This window comes from Chroicocephalus ridibundus, chromosome 4 (genome assembly GCF_963924245.1).
Source record: "Chroicocephalus ridibundus chromosome 4, bChrRid1.1, whole genome shotgun sequence".
NCBI lineage: Eukaryota > Metazoa > Chordata > Aves > Charadriiformes > Laridae > Chroicocephalus > Chroicocephalus ridibundus.
Window position 1 is genome coordinate 36,611,675 of NC_086287.1, and position 21,429 is coordinate 36,633,103.

A 21,429-nucleotide genomic window follows, 5' to 3' on the forward strand; every position below is an offset into this window, starting at 1 on the left:
AACTAGTGCGTTTTAAGTTTTTTTAAGACTGTGGAATACAAAAGACAAGCTTATCTTGCTTCAGGCATAAGACAAGTCATCCATGATTTCTACCTGTGAAACAGTTCTATCTATTATTTAAATCATATATTTTCTTTAACATTTTTGAAATAAATTTTAAATAGTACTTACTTGTTTCATTTTGTGTGGGTTTTTGTCCCTTTCATAATTAATTTCATTCAATTGTACAAATTCTAGTGAAAACAACCTAAACTTGATGATAAATAATTCTGATGTGAAAAGGCACGTTACCTATTCTTTGTGGAATTTTATTTTTACTTCATGTCAGCATGAGCAATTAAAGGAATCTATTTTATGTCAAAATAACATAAATATAAAAATGTACTTTACATGGCCTGAAAACTGTTCCTTTAAGAAATATATTTATTTTTTTTTCCCAATTTAAAAAAGAAGTGTTTTATAGTAGAAAACATAGCATTCAGCTCCTATGTATTTGTAAACAAGCTTCGAAAATTCAGGAAAATGCTAATAAATTACATTGTTTGTTACCTATAAGTGAATGAGGGAATGTGGTATTTCTAATCATTCTTATCTCACTAGCAGCCTTATCAGATCCTAGAGAACAATGCAGTGAGACCATCATAGTGATAATGTGAAAACTAGTTAGAAACTATACCAGCTAAAAAGGAACAAACAAAAAAATAATTAATTAATTTTAATTTAAAAAGTCACGGACTTCATGCAGTCTAAAAGGATTATAATTCAATTCTTGGTTAATGTTTAGGAGAATTACTTTGTTATAAAGCATTTTTCAAAGAAGACAGACGTTAGGAATTTGATGTGAAAGCTGCCAGATAATCAGCAGCCATCAGACTTCTAATGCAAGGTTATACAACACTGTTTTTTAAACATACATCTTTAGCCACCAATGCCACTGATCCTCTTCTATTATACCAGTCATTCTTTGGTCCAATGGACCGCAAATCTATAGCCAACCCAAAAAGAAAAGGTCCTTTGGTCAAACTTTATGCTTAACATGTCATTTGATACTCTTAAATGAAAAACTGCACAAAGGCCTGAAATGAATATATTGTACCATTAACATGATTCTTATGTGCTTCTTAGCGTTATAGAGCACATCATTCCATAAGCTTTCCTATAAAATGTCATTTCACCTCATCTTTACATTCAAACAATAAACAAGGAGGTTATCTTTTGTATTGATTTGCATTATTATACAAACCTCATTTTACATATTTGACAATGAAAAGACATGTTGATTTTCTGGTGTAGTAAACAACTATATTGTAAATACCACTTCTTTGAAGGCAATAACGAACTACTTCTGTTTGCTATATGTTTTACTGTTGTTAAACAAAATGTTTTGGCCTCAGATAATTACATCTTGTTTGATGTTAATTTGTTGTATTTCTATTAAAACTTTCACGGTTGTTTTATAATATTGTCTAGCCACCAGTCTGCATCATGTATAAATGACAATACTGTGAAGCACTGAATTATGCATGCATCTTTACTGCAAATCAAAACCAAACTAGAACAAAAAAAAAAAAAATCACAAAAGGAATTTAATGACTATGCTAGGAAGAATTACTTTTCAGCTTTTCCACGTCTACTCTAAGAATGAACTGCAAACAGGTAAATTAATTATTCAGACATCATAACTGTTATTCAGCCATATAATGTCTAAAAATTTTCTGCATAGTAAAATTTCTTATCCTATAATATAGAAAAAATATTCTGCTTTTCTGTGTTATGTTATAGATTTGCCCATGGGAATTTTCAGTAGACAATATTGCTCAGAATCTGAATACGTACCAAAAGCTGCCACCTTTATGATTATGGCTTGAATGTTAGATGATATCATTTCTTTAAGCAATATTTCCTGGTTCCGATGCCAAAGGTAAGCTAAAGGCTGAAGATCAAGCCTTCTGCATCTTAAAAACAAACAAAAAAATTCTATAAAGTCGAGCATTATACTTTTATGCAGTATGATTCACATGAAATTAAAGAAAATTTATTTCTCTGATCTCCTGCCTTAAAATAATTTTTCTTCTACAATTTCATAGAAGCATCATAGAATGTGTTGGGTTGGAAGGGACCTTTAAAGGTCATCTAGTCCAACCCCCCTGCAGTAAGCAGGGACATCTTTAACTAGATCAGGTTGCTCAGAGCCTCATCAAGGCTGGCCTTGAATGTCTCCAGGGATGGGGCCTCCACCACCTCTCTGGGCAACCTGTGCCAGTGTCTCACCACCCTCATTGTAAAGAACCTCTTCCTAATGTCTAATCTAAACCTACCCTGCTCTAGTTTAAAATCATTGCCCCTCGTCCTATTGCTACATGCCCTTGCAAACAGCCCCTCCCCAGCTTTCTTGTAGGCCCCCTTCAGGCACTGGAGCCTTCTCTTCTCCAGGCTGAACAACCCCAGCTCCCTCAGCCTGTCTTCGTAGGAGAGGTGCTCCAGCCCTTTGATCATCTTCATGGCCCTCCTCTGGACCCGCTCCAACAGGTCCATGTCCTATTCCTAGATTTCAGTATATACATTACATCTAATACTAAAAAAAATTAAATAACCTTGTTCTGACTGTAATTCATCTATGTGAGTAAGATGTATCTCACTGATGTAAACAGATTTGGATGGGAAGATAAGTAAAACCATAACAAAATGCATTCCTAAACATTCAGAGACGCAAACTCATTTAACACCTTAGGAAGTGATCACTTTTTATGAACACAGCTAAGGCAAAAGTCACTGCTCCGTGATAAATGTGGCCCACGTCGCTGGTACAATATGCTGAATTTGTTACACTCAAACATGTGATTTGGATCAACACCCAAGGAAAAGAATCATTCAGGAAAACGTATACAGCTTGTGATACAAAGCAACAACCTGTTAATGTAAATTTAATTATTTGTTTTGATACATATCATATTTAGACAGCATTTGATACACAGCATTTGATTGTTTATCAAATTAGATAATCACTAATTTGCACTATTGATAGGTAACCCTTCCACAAATTGTCAAGTACCATCAGTTGATGATAAAATGTGTAACGATTAGTTCCTGAAAAAACTAAAAACATTTAACTATGGGACTAGTTCAAAGCACTCAAAAAATTACATTTATTTGTCAATTATCATTGTTTATCTAATATATGGCCTTTCTCCCATATGTTAGACAGACCCCCTAGTATTAGTGTCAAGACTTCATAGTTAAATGGATGTTTAATGTTGACACATAAATCCATAGTTAGCACCCATATAATCTGACTGGTTTTGTTACTACTTTCATATATTTTAACAGAGCACTAAGTTGTGAAATTAACAGAAATACTCAGCAACTTAGAATGTAAGTAGTTCATTTACGTGCCTAACATTAGCTAACAAATTCGCTGATTCCAAGTAACTGTGATGGTTTATATGACACAACTTTATTGCAAGGGGTAAATCTACAGATCAATGTGACATTTTTTTAGCACTGAGCAACCTTGGAATTAATCAGGTCGGTTTGAAATACTGTGGTGTCCTGTCAATCTTTTGGCTGTGGTAAAAGATCTGAAACTCACAGTCAACAAAAGCAATCTTTTCTAAAATATCTAGTAACATGATCAGGCAGTCATTAAAGTGTTTTAAGTGTAAGGGAAAAGAAAAAGAAAGGAGCTATATCTGACTGCAATTTACCTTTTTAAAGTGCAAAGAAAACACTCATGCTGTGTAACTTGCTGATGTTAGTTGAGTTAGCGCAGCATTAACTTCACCATTCTTACAGTTCATAAAGTATTCCGGATATTTGCTTTTATCAGCAACAAATAACTAATGAGCTCATGACACATTTTTAACACAAGGTGTTTTTGCATTTCATCAGACATATATAGTGAAAATTTTTTTCCAGACCCAAATCAAATCTTGGCTTATATAACACACACAATTCCCATTACATAATCCTTTTTTTAATTAAGACTCTTAAAAGTATCAACATCCATCTAGACTTAAACAGTGTGCACAGTAGAAACGACAAATGAAAACTCCTGAATAACGATAACAGATTTTAGATTTTAAGGAAGTAAGGGAAGATATGCATATAAGGATTCTCTTGTATTTAATTCCTCGTAAGAAGTCACAAAATATTCCTCTAGATCAAAACGCTGTTGAAAAATAGATACTTGACCACAATACTGTAGTCACCAGAACTGGGTGAGCTTTCAGTTGAAATCAAAGCTCTGAACCTACTCAACTATTTTCATATCAAAACTGTGACAGATCTATGACAGACCTGAAGAGGAATCCAAAAATCCAGTATAGTCTCTACTGGATTTTTACTATTTTTTTTTTTTTAAACTTTTGTTTTCCAGGAAAAAAAACCACCAGCCCAACAACCAAACACGGTACTTATATTAACAATCTGAATGAACTGGGTATCATAGAACATAAGAAATAAAGCAACTGTCTCTGGTCCAGAATTTGAGTTAGAAAAGAAGAGTAAAGCACTTTTCAGAATGTGTATATTAATAAAGATTAGTATTTTCTTACACATCTTCAACTCGAACTCTCTGGTAGTCAGAAAGAATGGCTCCCACAGATACACCCTCCACTCCTTCTTTATCCTGAAAAAAGACAAGAAATACTGATGACAGCAGTATATGCTGGCCTAAGCAAGAGAGATTCAGTACCTCTACCAGCAGAATCAACCAACAGATCTTTTCCCTGTGCCCAGTACATGGAACATATTGGGCTGGAATGCAGACCCTGCATGGAAGAGAGCAGCACAGCTGACCTACCACATGGCCATTACTCTAACACAGTAATCTACTTGAGTACCGTTTTACAGAAGAAATAACGAGCATGACTGAAGAAGTACCAAATTTAACAGCTTATCCTAAAGTTTTCCTGACATCCTGAAAATTACTTACAGCTCTTCACCGTAAGTGGGGTGTTAGCTATCCCACCTACAAATAAATGTCAGCAACATACAATCATGAGGATTAATGTAACTGTTAGCATTTGTCACAATATGCAGCACAAGAGGGTGTGAGATTATCCGTTTTATCCTCACACCAGAAAAAGAAGACTCGCAGGCAGCTTACTCAACATCATCTTTTTAAAATTCTGCTATAAAAAAAAGTTCTTCCAAGACATGTTTTCTCTGTCTCATTTCAATTACCTAAGCCAACTGTTCTTTATTTTTTCTTGTTAAAACACTGAGAATGTAACATTTGAAAATGCACATACTTATAATATTTCATGAGCTCTTGCATTTTTAAGTTGCTTGAGTCCAAATCAACATGCTGAATTTACTTTTTCCTAGAATTTTCTCCAGCTCAACTTGTTTTCCTCTTTTAACCAACGCTGATCACAACTACACTGTATGACTTACCTTCTGGACCTGCTCAGTTAGACAGCAATCCTGTGAAGTTTGCAGCAAGATTTTACTATAAAATCTTCAACTATATACCTAGATATTAATTTCAAAACTAAGTCAGTCTTTGCCTGCCACGGTACTGAATTTAAAATTCATTTTCAGTTTCTTATCAATGAAATGATGCAGAAGGTGTTTTACTTAGGGGAAAATTTCCTGGTTTATTTCTGTCTGGGATATTCTTTCCTCAATCTATTATCTTATTCTTCTTTACATTAATTCTCACCTTATATTTGCCCAAGCAAATTCCTAAGTTACTCATACCCATCTATATTTCTGATTTGAGTTATCATATTTATCAAAATTCCTAGCTATAATAATCTGAAAATTATATCACTGTGCAATTTATGTACTTCTACATATCATTAACGGATATATCATTTAATATGAAACTTAATGCCAAATCATACAGGATTCAGGTTGATGCTTCTCACATATCCAGAAGTAATATTACTGATAAAAATTAATTGTAGCTTATCTGTCACTTGTTCACTATCCACTGCCAGTATTATTATTATTACTATTATCCAGCCAATATTACTTTTGCTTCTCTTTGAGCTTTCTGTGCAATGTTTCAAAGTTCTTTTCTAGTAAAGATAAATCACAGACACTTAACTCACCCATCTAGAATTACATTTCTTAAAAAGTTAACACAGTTATGTAAATAGAGTTTTCTTTAAATAAATTTTATAAAATTATTCATGAAGCCTTCTCAAGTCTTCAAGTACCTCTAAAATGTCTTCCCCGTGTTCCATTGTTTTACGCAATTTTGACATGCAGTTTACCTGTACTGCTACAATTGCACTTAAGCTGCATTCTTCAAAGATCTTTTTAGAAATATTACGAAGTTAAGTCAGATAACAGTCTTGGAAAACATGACACCTAAGTATTGTTTTTTGTATTTTTATGTTAAAAGAATAACACTAACAATTCCTTCAAAACGTGTTCCATTGCAATGTTCAGACATCATCCAACGCGTCCAGAAACATTACCTGTATTTCTGCTTACGTGAACAATTAATCACAGGTGACCCTCAAAGGTAACAATCATTAAGTGGTCCATGCACAGGATCTAGCATTATGAACCGATATTATTAAACAATCAATACATTAAATATTAACTGTCGATGTTTCCAAGTCACCACACCTCTTTCTGTGTGAAGGAATGAAGCAGCCTGTACCCCTTTCTGCTCAACACACTATAATATATTTGTAGTGAAATCACCGAATCAGAATGGCTGAGGCTTCTCACTTTTGCAAAGAAACTTGCAACTCCTGCTGAAAAGTACATCCAGACTATCAGAGACTCGGACAATATATGGTAAGGAAACTAAACGCCTTTATAGGGAGACAATTATTAAACTACAGGTAGGAATAGGGGAAAACAAAACAAATAAATACTGCAGAAAAGCATCTGCATTTATGAGATCATAAAGCAGACAGGGGACTGAGGGCTGATGGCAAGGGAAGAGTGGAACAGATTTAGCCTATGAAGCATGAAACAACAACAAAACAAAACAAAAAAAAGCACCACAAAGAACTTCTACAATCTCCTCAATAGCCTCCCAGTGTTAGAGACACTGAATGTTCAAATGCTTTTTCATTACAACTTCTTCATGCAAGGTAGTATAACAAAACAAAAGATACTCCATATCTAATTTATCAGGAACTGCAGGATACATGTGGGGTTTTGACAGCCAGACACCAATGTGGCATCTACTACTGGTATTACAGCTACACTAGAAATCTGTTCAAACAGTAAGTATTTATTACTTCATGGAACATACAAGGTTCAATGATCACAATAAAAACAAGCAAAATCTGGGAAAAGACAAAACAAAGAATTATCCAGATTTTCTACTTATTGAGATTAGCAGAATTGCTTCACTTTCATTAAATTAACAGCAGGTGAATACATTACTGTTACATTCAACTAAACAGAGCCGACTCTAATCCAATCTTTAATTTTTTCAGATTCCATTAAGACACAAATCAATTTGTTCTTATGAAGAAATACATGCAATAGAAAGTCACTAACTGATAGAATACCAACCACCAAACACTTCATTTTTTAAGATCTTATACATGTAGAGTAACAGTACAGTTGACCTTTCTGGCTGAATCCATCACAGTATGTTGACATCAAGACATGCTTAATGGTAAGACTGTGACCATTCCTTTTGATTTCAGGAAGATTTTGCTATTAAGTTCTGCCTGCTCCAATTTACAGGACTTTGGCAGATAAAAAGATCTTTTATGGTCACAAAGTAAATAATTTTAACTATATTTAACTGTATGTGCATATCACATATTTCATCTTATAGACATCCGTCTCTCTGTTTACTTGATAGTTCTCTTTTTTTATAGTTGGAAGATACAGAATATACATTACTGCAAAGCATAATCCTTAACTGTTAACACCCAGAAAATTATTTTGAATTTTCTTACAATCCTCACTTAATTGCAATGCAAAAATAAGCATGTTTTTCTGATCCATGCAAATGTCAACTCTCAGACTGCCATCACAGCTGCAATTAGTACTACCATCTACTGGAAGAACAACAGTAATCAAAGGAATCAAATCACGTAACTTAAATTTAATATTACAGTACTTTTCTGATAGCGGGTCAATCCACAAGATCAGCCATAAAAATGCATTAATGATTCTAATAGTGAGGTACTTCAGAAAGAACTAGTAGAAAATAATCTATCAGATGTACTACTCATGAAGAAGTGTAGAGAAGATACGTTTAAGTAATTTTTCTAAAGTCCTTATAGTCTCACAGATAATAACCAGAGGTGACCACACTTTGAAATTTCTTCTGTTTAAGGACTCAGCATCAAAAGTATCAATTTAAAAATACTGTTTTAATGCACATGTTTTTAATTTTTTATTGAGCATTACCAGCAGCAATCCTTTTTCAAAGGGAGCTCACCGATTAAGTACAGGTTCCCAACATTCTCACTACTTAACAGTATTGTTTTATTTTTATGTATCTGTCTATTTCGTGTAGTATCATTATGCTGTGAAGGAAAACAAATATAATACAATTTTAAGTTATTCTAAATTTTTATTCTTATTTTAATTTTTATTCTTATTATATTTTTTAACAGATAAGTTTACAAACTTTTCCAGCATAAAACTGCATTGCCACCAATTATGATATACAACAGGAGATTATTATTTTATTTTTTTTGCTAACAGGTTCACTTGAAATAGTCAGGGCTTTTCCTGACTACTTCTGTCAAAAAGAAGTTACATATAATTTAAAAGTGTTCAGCCATAGTGGCTGTCTAGGGAACAGTATTTAGGAAATGGTATTTAGTATATGGTTGCCAAACACTTGAGGAAAGTTCTCATCCAATGTTCTATCACAGAATTTTTTCTGTCTATTTCTTGATAAAAAAATAAGTGTGCTCAGATATCCTGGAAAACCAGACAGTAAAGACCATTTAATAACAACTTTCGTTGTTCAGTTCTAATTACCAGAGGCAAACTATACCATCAGCTAAATTCAGTAGGTAATGTTTTTGAAGGCTCTGACACAAACAAACACAAAGCTGTACAACTGTTTTCTCACAATCAGATTAATCTCCATGGCTACCTAAATACACATATACACAATTTTCCATATTACTGAATCATAGAATCATCGAATTATTTGAGTTGGAAGGGAACTTAAAGAACATCTAGTCCAACCTCTCCTGTCATGGACAGGGATACTTTCCTCTGAATGAGGTTGCTCAAAGCCCCATCCAACCCAGTCTTGAACACTTCCCATGATGGGGCATTCACCATTTCTCTGTTTTATAACACATATACTTCTCTTTCCTCACCAAACCAAATAATACGTTTACTGTTATCATTATAATATTTATTATAGTGCATTGCAAATCTGTTGTTATGTATACTCTTCTTTCTCTAAGAAAAGGAAATAAATAGTTGTATCAGAAATATAAGACAGTAACTATATCACAAACTTCAAAAAAAGATGCGATCCTCATAATAAACAAATATGCAGTGAAATGAATACCTGTAGGACTTCCTTTCATCATTTCCTAAATACACAGATTCACAGAATCTCCTATTCATCTAGGAATATGGCAACTGACTTGCCTGATACATTTTTTAACAAGCTCACAGAGCAATAAACACAGGTTGTAGTTTTGTTTTGGTTTTAAATTCATTCTAGTTTTCAAGTTTTCACAAAATATACACATCACTGAAGATACTCAGTAAGAAAACTCCATCAAATTACAAAACAGCTATCTGGAAGTAGAGAGTTAAGCATCCTGTCCTTATACAAACACACTACTACTTCTATACTAAAATGAACAGCTTTCCAGACCTATTTGTTTGGAATTTTAAAAATTCTAATCATGAATCATAGGAAATTTCAAAATCATCCTAATGTAACAGAATTAAAAAAGCCATTATAATCTTTAATGTCACAGAATTTCTATTAAACAACTGTTGGAACAATGGCCCAAACTTGAAATTTAAATATCATTACTCATAGGTTTTGTTTTGGAGTTTGATTGGTGTTTTTCCAATCATACGTACCTATAACGCATTTAGAGGGTGAATGTGCATGTGTATGAATGCATACATATACACACACACAAACACATAAATATATATGTGTATACATATATACATGCATGCATGTGTATATGTGTACATATGTATACTATATATGTTGAAGCTAGTAACAAAAGAACAGAATACTGGTTTGGCTGCTTGCTTACAAGCTACATTAAATATGATTTAAATAGTCACATACAAGATGTTCTGCACTTATTCTAGTTTATTTCCTTTGGTAATACATATGTTTTAATCATCTTTTGAAATGGCAGTACATCGTGTCATTTTTCAGTGTTGGTTTGCATTCCCATTTAAAGACTTTTGACAGGGAGCTATTCACCACCATCACTTTTCATTTTGTTCTTCTGATGGTGAAGAGCAAATATAAACTTCCATCACTGTCCAGACAGCAGCTTCCACAAGGAGAAACATCAATATACTTAATAAATGCTCTGAAATGGGAGAACTAGTTAATGTACTTACATACCATGAAATGGAATAAATTCAATCCTCCTATTCTGTACGGTTCAAAAAATCAAGGTTGGAGTGGCACAAATTCAGGAAATAAGAAGATTTGAAGGGAAGAAGGATGGAGTATGAGATGGAACAGAAAAAAACCTATGGTATAACAACCTTCATAAATTCCTCTTGTGTACAAAGTTTACATAAAGCATTGCTGCACAGGGTATTCAGCTCAGCACTTGAAGCATGCAGAGAGTACTAACTGAAAAGTAGTTCTTCACTGGATTCGCTGTTTGGTATTGAAAAAAATTATTGGGCCCTTTGCAAACAGAGAGCTGATCGTGGTTAGCAGAGAATCAATCCCAGAATCAGTGGTGCCAGGTCTCAGGCACTACACTTCACCTTTTAATGCGGAATCTGATCAGGTTTGGTACCACATAAAGCATGTTCACAAAACCGCTGCCTCGGCAAGGGGAGAGGAGGCTGGCATCTGCAGGCTAAATATCAGGGATCTGCACTGAACTCAAAAGCCAAGGAAGCAAATTCAGGAAAATTCTGGAAGAAAGATGTTAGGTGCTGTATCAAATAAGAAGTAACAGAACAGGAAAATGTTTAAGGAAAGCTAATATGGAAGGGTGGGGTTTTTTCTTGGGTTGTTTTTTTTTTTATCCTTATTATTAAAGAAAACATCCCGTACTAGTAACTTAAGAAATTATTTAAACTATACAAAACTATACTAATATGTTGCTAGTACAATAGATTAGTCTAAAGTAAAAATAAATTGCTTCTCTGAAATATTTGGATAATGCAGAGAGCACTTATACCCAGTACAGTATACTCTGTCACAAAGTATTACATCACGAAGTATGTAATTCATACATAAAACCAGATACTAAACATAGATGTATACAGATGCTAACAACTTTCTACTTTCCATATGACTTTTCAAAACTTATTTTTCTCCATCAAAACTACCAAAATTACGCATTTCAAAAATCAAGTATAAAAATAAACTTTTAAAAAGCACCTAAATAATACAAATTTTTTAGCAGCAGTATAAAGGTTTTTATGCACATAAGACAATTATTAGCTATGTTTTAGCTTTAAGTGAAATTATGTCATTATTACATGTCTTTTTATAACCGATAATTTATTCCTGTTCATAACATTCATGGAAAATAATCTTCATGAACAAACATGTTAGAACAGTAAATCGATCTTTGCAACTGTAACTGTACTAAAATGTACCATTTATGTTTAAAGCTTCATAGTTATATATATTTTTAAACAGTTTAATGAATAACACAATTCAAAATTGCTGCTCTCCATGTATCATAAATTACTTAGCTGTATTTTCTATCAGAAAATGGGATAAAAAATTAAACAGTTTTGTGAAAGCTCCAAAACATCAGTGGCGTAGTATGCTTACAGTTATGCTGTTGTTAAGGCGCCTCTGACTACCCATGTACAATACTGACATACTGCTTCACAGCTTAAGTAAAATATAAACAGAAATGTAAGAGTAATTTATGCTAGTACACTGTGATTTCAATTTTGCTTTTTTCTTTTTTTATTTCAGTGACTGAAATTCAATTAAGGATAGTGATGGTAATTTGAGGAAATGTCTACATATGCATTTTATCATAGTACTGGTAGAAGTACTCTACTAGTAAGTAAAATATTCATTGCAGTGGTATGGGTACAGAGGTTTTCTTTAATTTCACATTTTAATGTCTTTACCTGACCCTCTCAGAGTTCAGCAAAAAGAAAATTAGTGCTAATGTTTTCAATTTAATTAGTATATTACATGCACTGTAATTATTAGTGGGAAATGTTATATTAATGAATGTAAAAGTTAGCTGTAAATTACCTCGGAGTTATTATCAATTTCCCAAGTTACTGCTCCTTAAGATAACCCTCTCCCTATGGTCCTTCCGGTAATTTTTCTTTGCCTGATAAACATGATGATTAAACAGCACACAGTGCAAACCTTTGATATTTTTTAAATTAAATCCATGCCCAGCCTAAGGGCTTTGTCTGATTTCAACTAAATGTGTCAGTTAATCAGATAAAAAATTATCAGCAACTCTAAGAAACAGCAGCCTTAGGCTTCATCAGTGCCAGAGAAAGCTGAACACAATAAGACGTACAGACAATATCACATTATGAGTAAAGGTTACTGCTAAGCATATCACTGCACAGAACTATTCACCACCTTAATAATGTCACAGAATCACAGAATGGTAGGGTTGGAAGGGACCTCTGGAGATCATCTAGTCCAACCCCCCTGCCAGAGCAGGGTCACCTAAAGCAGGTTGCACAGGAACGCGCGTCCAGGCGGGTTTTGAATGTCTCCAGAGTTGGAGACTCCACCACCTCTCTGGGCAGCCTGTTCCAGTGCTCTGACACCCTCAAAGTAAAGAAGTTCCTCCTCATGTTTAGGTGGAACTTCCTATGCTCAAGTTTGTGCCCGTTACCTCTTGTCCTGTCGCTGGGCACCACTGAAAAGAGCCTGGCCCCATCCTCCTGACACCCACCCTTTAAGTATTTGTAAGCATTGATAAGATCCCCCCTCAGTCGTCTTTTTTTCCAGACTGAAGAGACCCAAATCCTTCAGCCCTTCTTCATAGGAGAGGTGTTCCAATCCCCTAGTCATCTTCTCCCACATTCAAGCTATCCTACCTGAGGGCAGCTTTGCTCTTGAGGTAGCAACTTGCAACCTGTCTCACGCTCCTAAGAGTACTTTATTTCTCCCTCCTCCAGCTCAGGCAGGGGCTGTGTGGAGCTCTTAATGATTGTATGCAGCTCTTAAATGAAATATTGCATACAATAGCCAAAATAATATAAAAAAAAAAGAAAAAGGAAGTGCTAGACCTGAGCCTATATATGCCTGTTCACGTGTATTGCAAGAAAATTTGAAGGCTCCCCTTCAGAAAAATGCAGAATATTCCTAAAAATTTACTGTTTAGCGCAGACCTGTGTAAGAAACTGTAGAAAAAACAGATGAAGACTGATTAAACTAGGTTTGATTTTTAACATTTGTTTTACAGCTTTGCCACAATACAGTTCATTTTATGATCAAGATATAAAATACGTTATCTCTAAATTACGTTGTCTTTCAATTAATATCCTCCTCGAAGTTTGCATGAGTAACAAAAAACTGTTACACATGCTTAAATTAAAGCTTAAGGTCAGTTGTGTCTAAATAATGATTATCATTCATTTGCAAAACTTCAAATTAAAACACAACGTATTTGCCCGTGTGTGATTGACAACATATACATTAGTAATAGGACATTTATGCTTCTGCAATTATTTGAGTGGAAAATTCTTAAATATGAGTTTTGCCTTATAATTTGTGAAGCATTCTAAGATCACTGATTATACTGATTTCAAACAATGTACATGATTTTTCTAAGCTTTGATATGTTTGTCAGAGGCAGGTGCAAGTAATCAAAGACAGTATGGAAATATCCTGGAGACATAGGGATATAATAACACTACTTCAGATTGAAAATCTGCTGTTTGGTAAGGTTCTGCAGACTAGCAATGAATTGCGTAGTCTTGCGGATCACTACACATCACCTGGGTGTTTCTTGTCTTCCACTTAGACACCTCAGAGCACGTGTATCTCCTGCCATCATTCCTTAGGAAGAAGTAGTTCCAAAAACATGGGTGGAAATGAATTTAATGTGGATTCACATGAAATCCCTGTGTGAACACTCTCATTAGGAACTTCAGTAGTCTTCAGTGGGCTTAGCCTAACTCACTTTAAAAGTAAATTACTTTTGAATAAAAGTATCTATACAAGGAGATAATACTATGTAAATAATCAACTTTAAAAGCTAATTAGATTCATTTTTATGAATGCCCTGCATAGGGCACAGATAGACACACCATCACCTTTAAACATAACTGATGACCTAACTTTAAGAGTTTTACAAATGCAATTATTGAAATACTGCAGGCACACACACACAAAAAAAGTCTATTAATTCAGTGTAGGGGGCTATTCATCAGCTCTCAGTCACAGCTTTCAGTATCTGATCGCAATTTCATAATAACTACATTTATTTAGTGCATGGTCCTCTTGCTACCTGTAAGCACCAAAGATGCCGGGAGATGGTACAGGGATATGTTTGTATGCACTTGAGCACACCACTGCAAATGAAAAAGGGGAGAGAGTGAAAGAGACAAAAATACCATTCTCAAAGTCTCATACCAAACAAAAATGTACTGAAATACTGCAGTTCAAAAGGCTAGAATTAATTCTAAATAGCAGAAACAGAAAAACAGGAAAATCTTCCGCTATAGCCATACATCACAACATAAATGCAGGTTTTCCTGATATACTGACTCTCCATTTGCCTGCATTTACAAAGTGAACAATTAGTCTTCGGAATTACAAATCATTCATTGATGAATAAATTGTTTTATGTTATCTCATATATTAATTATTTTCCTAGAATACAAGCAACTTGAGATATTTTTTGAGATATCATACTATTTCACAAGAATATTTTTCTAAATTATTTAATTTAGATTGACAGATTCATTTTTTTCCAATAAAAAATGTCATGCTAAAAACAATGCATTTAGTAAAATTTAATATAGTTAGATATACCTATCAAAAAACCTAGAATACTAAAATCAAAATCAATAGCCTCCGCTATTGCAAAGGTTACCTAAGGACTTTTCTACATAACTGTAAGTTTTTGCTTCCTTTATACAAGCCAACTGAATGCACAAGAGGCCTACACACCATCAATAAATGGTACAAAGTCTTTGATAGGGAGACAACAGTCTGCAGCTGAACAAAAAGAAAAAAAATATTAAAAAATTGCAGTTTGTGCAGGGATTTGGTTTCACATAAATGTTTTCTTCACCTTTGGGACTTCCAGCTCTTGAATGTTCATATAATTACAGAGCAAACTTGCCTGCAGACACTTCTTTCAGGAAATCTTATTTATAAAATTACCTCAACAAAGACTGATTACTTAATTTGATAACCAAATTTAGCATGAACAGTCAACTCCAGATTGAATAAAAGACATTACATCGTAACGACAAGGTGCCAGTGAACAACTACGAAACAGTCAAGTAACCATACAATTTTCTGTTCCAATGCTAGGTTGGATATTATAAGTGTTGGTGATTGTAAGTGTAACTATTTTGCAATCAAAAGCAATTATATCAACAGCTAAAACATGAAAGATACGGCAAATTTATAAACACTTCTTACACACTTATCTAGAATGAGTAGTCAATGACTGTGATTTAAATTTAAAAATTAGGTTTTTAAGATACCAACATATACTATTATGTGTGGCTTCTGCCTTATAAAGGCAAGTACTGGCCTATATTATTATGTTGCAGATCAATGTCTTCCTGAAGACAAACCACTTACTAACTCAAGAAAAAAAAAGTCAAAGGAACATTGGTTTGTATGTTTCTAGTCAAGGGAAGATTCATGATTTAGATAAAGCAACTCAGTCCACTTGCATCATACTCTCTGACTTCAGACAAGGCAGAATTTCACTCTTGGATTTCTTTTTTTAAGTAGTATCTTTAATAAACCATGAGACAGCCAAAAGCCAGCCTTGATAAACTAAGATCTTGAATATAGACACAAGCTTTTTCTTCCTTGCTCTGCCTTAGCTTTGGACCACACAGTCTCCATGTGGACCAACTTCTAGATGCTAATGGTGATCTACCCCTCCACAATGAAGAGCAACAAGACACAGATCCAGTACAACATCTACAAAACAAACTCTGAACAGACCCTACGGCTTGCTCTGGTTACCTGAGGTATGCAGCATGGTTGGATAATTCAAGTCATTAACAGAATTCCATTAAGGGAAGGTACTCTAGAAAAATGTCATACAAGAATTAACTGTCTAGCCTCATTTATTTCTATATGAGTATTGTCAAAGCAATGTTATTTAAATGAAGTATGTCAGAACACGCGCTGGCAAATACTGAGGCACATAAGTAACTCATTCATGTTACTAATTCTACGAGTAAACTGCTTATTGCGCAAATAAAATTGTAGGTATGACAGGACAAGATTCAGAGTTTTCTCTTTGTTGTCCTCTTCCCACACGCAGCAGGACAAGAGACAGAACCATGGGAGAAAAACACGTCTTAGATGAAGATAAGCTATTTTGTCTGTTAGAAACAAATCTTCTATTCCTCCCTTATGTTTCCTTGTAAAGAATATAGCTTCCTGAGAGAAAAGAAATTGAAAAGATTTTTATTTTTCTAAAATTAACTCTCATATGCTGCAATGCGACATTAAAGCAGTTGCCTGCTTATTTTAACACATTCTAAATCATATAAGAATTTCAGATTAAATAAGTCAATTTTATTGTCACTAACAAGTATGACAAATAGGTATGTTTATGTACACTTAGATAACTCATTCTCCTATGTACTACATCTGAGAACATCTTTCAAAACTGTACTTCATATTTATGAAATCTATATAATGTGCATCTACACACACACACAGGTAGACATGCACTCTCACATCACCGCTGAACTCTAGTCACTTTAAAAGGAAAGAAGGACTTTTAAGAATATGGCAATATGCTTATGTTTTTCTTATTACTTAAACTCCAAAGAACTGTACAAAACCTTTACCTCTTAGAGAATATATTTTCATAATACTAAATGTTCAGAGCTTTGTAACTTCCCGTTTGTAGGAAAGAGCTACTGCAAGTATTTATAAATCATAAACTCCATTGAAATTTAACTGTCAAACTTAGCATTACAGCAACTAGCCTTGAAGAAATAGCATCTGGAGCATACTGTACTGGAACAAAATATCACACTCTGTAAGAGGAAATGAACTTTCACTTAAGTTTGACCAAGATATAAAATTATTCGATGCAATATTTGAACAAGTTGTGCAAACACTGTCAAAAGTGTTTGTTACTACTTGCCTGAAATGTTGATCACATTCAGTAATCTGAAGTACTTGAATAAAAACATCAAATACGATAGACACAAAAAACAAAGGTTTAACCTGATAGTCCCTTGAAGACAAAGATGAAATTTCATCAGTAAGTCTGAAGATTCTTAACTTAGACTTTTACAAATAGCTAATTCACATCTGCATCACTTCTGAGTCATGTCATCTGATAACTTGAACATGATTTATATAACTAATGTACAATGTGCAGATTAAAGATATTTGCATTCATTCCTGAATTGTCACAAAAACTATAATGCTAAAGTATGTTTAATTGACTGATTAGTAAATTCAGTACTTTTAACTGTTGATGGAAAATTTACCAAAAGAGCCTGTTGCTTTCACTTTCTTCATAGTTGGTTGCTTTTTGGTTTTGTTTTTTTTTTAAGTTCAAAGCTGTATCTTCTCTCAAAGCGTCAAAGTCTCAATTTTTAATATAAAGCGGGTATTATATTGAAGATGACTGTAGTGACATGAGTTACTGGAATACAAAGTTATCCAATAGTGAGCGTACAAGAAGAAAGGAATCCTTGAGGATGTAAGATTTACTTTACCTCATTTGCTGTTACTCTAATGGGAAACTGTAGGCCATTATAGACAAACAAGTCAGCTAGCAGGAAAGCTACACAATTTTCACCTGAAACATTCTAGGAGCATATGCTTATACATATAAAAGTCATAAAACATTATATCCAAAGTTAATTTTCTCTAAAGGTTGTTTGACAAATTTCATCTATCTTGCTACTTAAAGACCCTTGAGAAACCTAAATCAAGCCTATATTTAATTCTGTTTGCATAGCACAACAGAGTAAGGCAGCTCGGGCCTATTGTGATACTAATAGTATAACTTCACCAACTTTAGTAAGATTATTCTTCACCCACAGACATGCAAGAGACTTAAAGGCAACATTTACATTATACTGATCCATCGCTGTCACTAGGAAAACACCCTACTCTGTAAGTGTGCAAGTATCTAATCTTTTCTGCATGAAACCATGTCACTTGTTCTGCTAGATTTGCATGTTTGCAAACTGTATCACTGTAACAATTTCTTAAAAATTTCTTATACACACTTTCAAATTACTAAATCATTAAGTTGCTATTACTCATAGGAGCAGATGGAATGGAACTTGGAATGGACTCTGAAGTACCACGTAGAAAATCTCATACAAGACCTCTAATAAATAGCCCAAATTTCAATCTTTTCCAGTGACAACATATTTTAGATTAACTCTCTCAGAAATATGCTTATCTGCAGTGCCAATAGTCAGCTCTTCTCATCTTGTCATCACTCCTCGTTGCAAAAAAGCAGAACATGGGACTTTCTAAAACATTAAGCTGGAGGAAAATAGCCTATTTGGAACAAGGGTCTAACAGAAAGGCCTCTTTCTTTTTCGACTTGGAACAGAAACCTCGTGAACCCTTCTCTAATCTTCAACTGAATTTTTGTTACTTCTCTAAAAATCAACAGGGTTTGGGAGTTATTTAGAACTGTTAAGAATCTCAACAATGAAACAGCATAAGTTTGTTCATCGCATCAAGTTAATATGTCTAGGTTCTTTTTTTTTTTTTGGCCAAATTGTCACTGATCGTGGAAATCATTATGTCCAAATGATGAGAAAATACCACTGAACAAAAATTAATTAAAGGCACACTCACCATTGTCAAATTCTTCTATAGCGTATACAAATTTAAAACAATCCTGATAAAATATTCCTTAAAAACAAAGCCATCACGTTTTAAAATGGTATACATTTTCTGCTAATTTTTAATACAGCGATGCTCTTTAGATTTAAGCATTTAAACAGTCCGTTTTGCCCAATAATCACGATTCCAAAACTCCAGTGTCTGCACTGCACTGCTCATAGTAAGAATTCATTGAGGGTTCAAACACCTTGAGCAAAATAAAGAGAATTGTGCACATACTTTGTGAAAACACATGTTTTATGCTCTTCATCTTTGACATCATTTACTCTTATTGATGAAAATATTACAACTCTCAACAAAGTTTTTCCCAGATTGCAGTGAAGGACAAAATGCCACACTATGATTTTCAGGTTTGTTTCTCTTATACAGTGCTTTTGTTTGGATTATTTTTCCATCACTGTGTTTGAAAAAAAGACAAGGTCACTTAGCATTACTAAAATGATAGCAATAATTCCAAGTCTTAAGAGAAACATTCCAAAACAATATCAAAACATGCTCTCTGACAAGCTTTAGAAAGTTTACATGAAGAATCAAATCTTCCTCTTCATTGGACTGCTTAGCAGCAAGAATCAAAGGTTCTTCCCACTTTCTTATCACAACAGAAACAAGTATGTTTCTATTTAATCTCAGTTCCAAGTGTATATGCTGAATGAAAGCGTTTCAGATGCTTCAGCTACTGAAGCCACATAGTCACAAATCTTTTAAAGTTGTCTATGTCTACTTTTGTTTAGATACAGTAACTTGGCGGAATGATAGCTTAATAATACGTTCCTAAGGATAGCATTCTCCCATTTACAATAAAAAACATTTCTACATTAGATATTTAGAGATTAATAATTAGAATAAATAAAAAAAATAACCTTTTAATATAAGTGAGGAACTAAAAATACACCCTGAACAAGTAATGCTGTATTTCCCCTTAGTAAAAGCATGTTAGATGTGTTGCAAGATTGTTAAACTCAGTACAGTAAGTCCACATTGCCTACAAATTCCCATTTTATACCTTATACTCGAAGAGTAAACTGCAATAAACAAGATATTGCACAGCAGAAGCTGACTGAATTCCAGGTCTTTGAGGAGAGAACAACTTACAACACAATTCTCTGGCATCAGTCCTTGCAGATAGAGGTATGTACAACTAGGCTGTGAATTTCTGAAAGAAACCTCAAAGGCTCCCAGTCTGGTCCAAGCTTCAAAACACCCACTTAATTGCACGCGCATTTAGGGCTTTCACTTTATTTTAATGAGAGAAGACTAAAATTGCCATCTCTCACAATACCTGGCAGACTATTAGGTACTCTGATGTAAACATCGATACCAGGAAAGCATTCTACCTTTGTGATATCAATTTTTTTAGGTCTCTGATTGGACAAGATGTAGCATTCCTGAATGTAAGAAAAAAAAATAAAAAAACTGTGTCTTCAGCAGTGATTGAACTGGTGTGTATCCATTACTTGACGTGTGGAATTCTTCAGCAACAACAGGTGCCTGCCACTTCATGAGATGAATTGAGAATGTCATTTTCTCAGAGTGGTCTGAATGGTTAATCTGATGCACACAGATTCTCACTCTATAGAGAACTTGGTCAGGTAGCCTCTCGCTGTAACTTTTTTACTCAATTCTTCAATATATAGTTTGATAAGCCCCTTGTTAATGGGGCTACAGAAAACGTGTCTCGGCTATTACATCTCGTGACCAGTAGGAAGTATATTCTTGAAATTAATGCTGTGTTGGATTCTCTCTCTTCTACCTCTTAGCACCTTTACTGGTACCCCCCATTAAAGTCAAAGACAACATAACCATCACTCGCCCATAACAGTAATGGTCAGATACTTTCTGCAAGCTCTGCAAATTAACAACATTCATTCTTTGGAACAAACTTATTCTATCAATAATGAAGACAAACAGCCTAGAGGGGTTTTCAGCAGGGCTTCCAGTCTGTTTCATTCCTATATTTAAAATTCCTTTGTTTGCTTTTGTAATGATTCCACACTGACACCGTGACTAGGTATCTACAGAACTACATGAGTTAACTTTAATGTGGTCCATTATATCATGTCTCCAAGTATCCTGTGTAGGCATTTAGTTCTTCAGGGATCATGCAGTATCTACTGCCAGCTCTGATGAGACTAAATCTCCTGTCTGAGTTCATCTGCCTGTATTCACTATTTTTATTTCTTGCCTCATCTTTTGATGCCCTTTCAAAGTGTTTGTGATTTAATTAACATGGAGAATTCCCCACCTTTCTAAACAAGTGAGGACAA

General features: G+C 34.2%; 1 protein-coding gene across 3 annotated transcripts in view; it reads right to left on the minus strand.

Moving 5' to 3' along the window:
* The window catches only part of DPH6 (diphthamine biosynthesis 6), a 213,099-nt gene that overhangs the window by 157,809 nt on the left and 33,861 nt on the right, over positions 1-21,429 (minus strand). For all 3 annotated transcript variants that reach the window (XM_063332229.1, XM_063332227.1, XM_063332228.1), the window contains 2 exons: positions 4,554-4,627; positions 1,837-1,955 (listed from right to left, as the gene is read on the minus strand). In XM_063332229.1, coding sequence (XP_063188299.1) covers positions 1,837-1,955; positions 4,554-4,627 — 193 coding nt within the window. The remainder of the gene's footprint in view (positions 1-1,836; positions 1,956-4,553; positions 4,628-21,429) is intronic.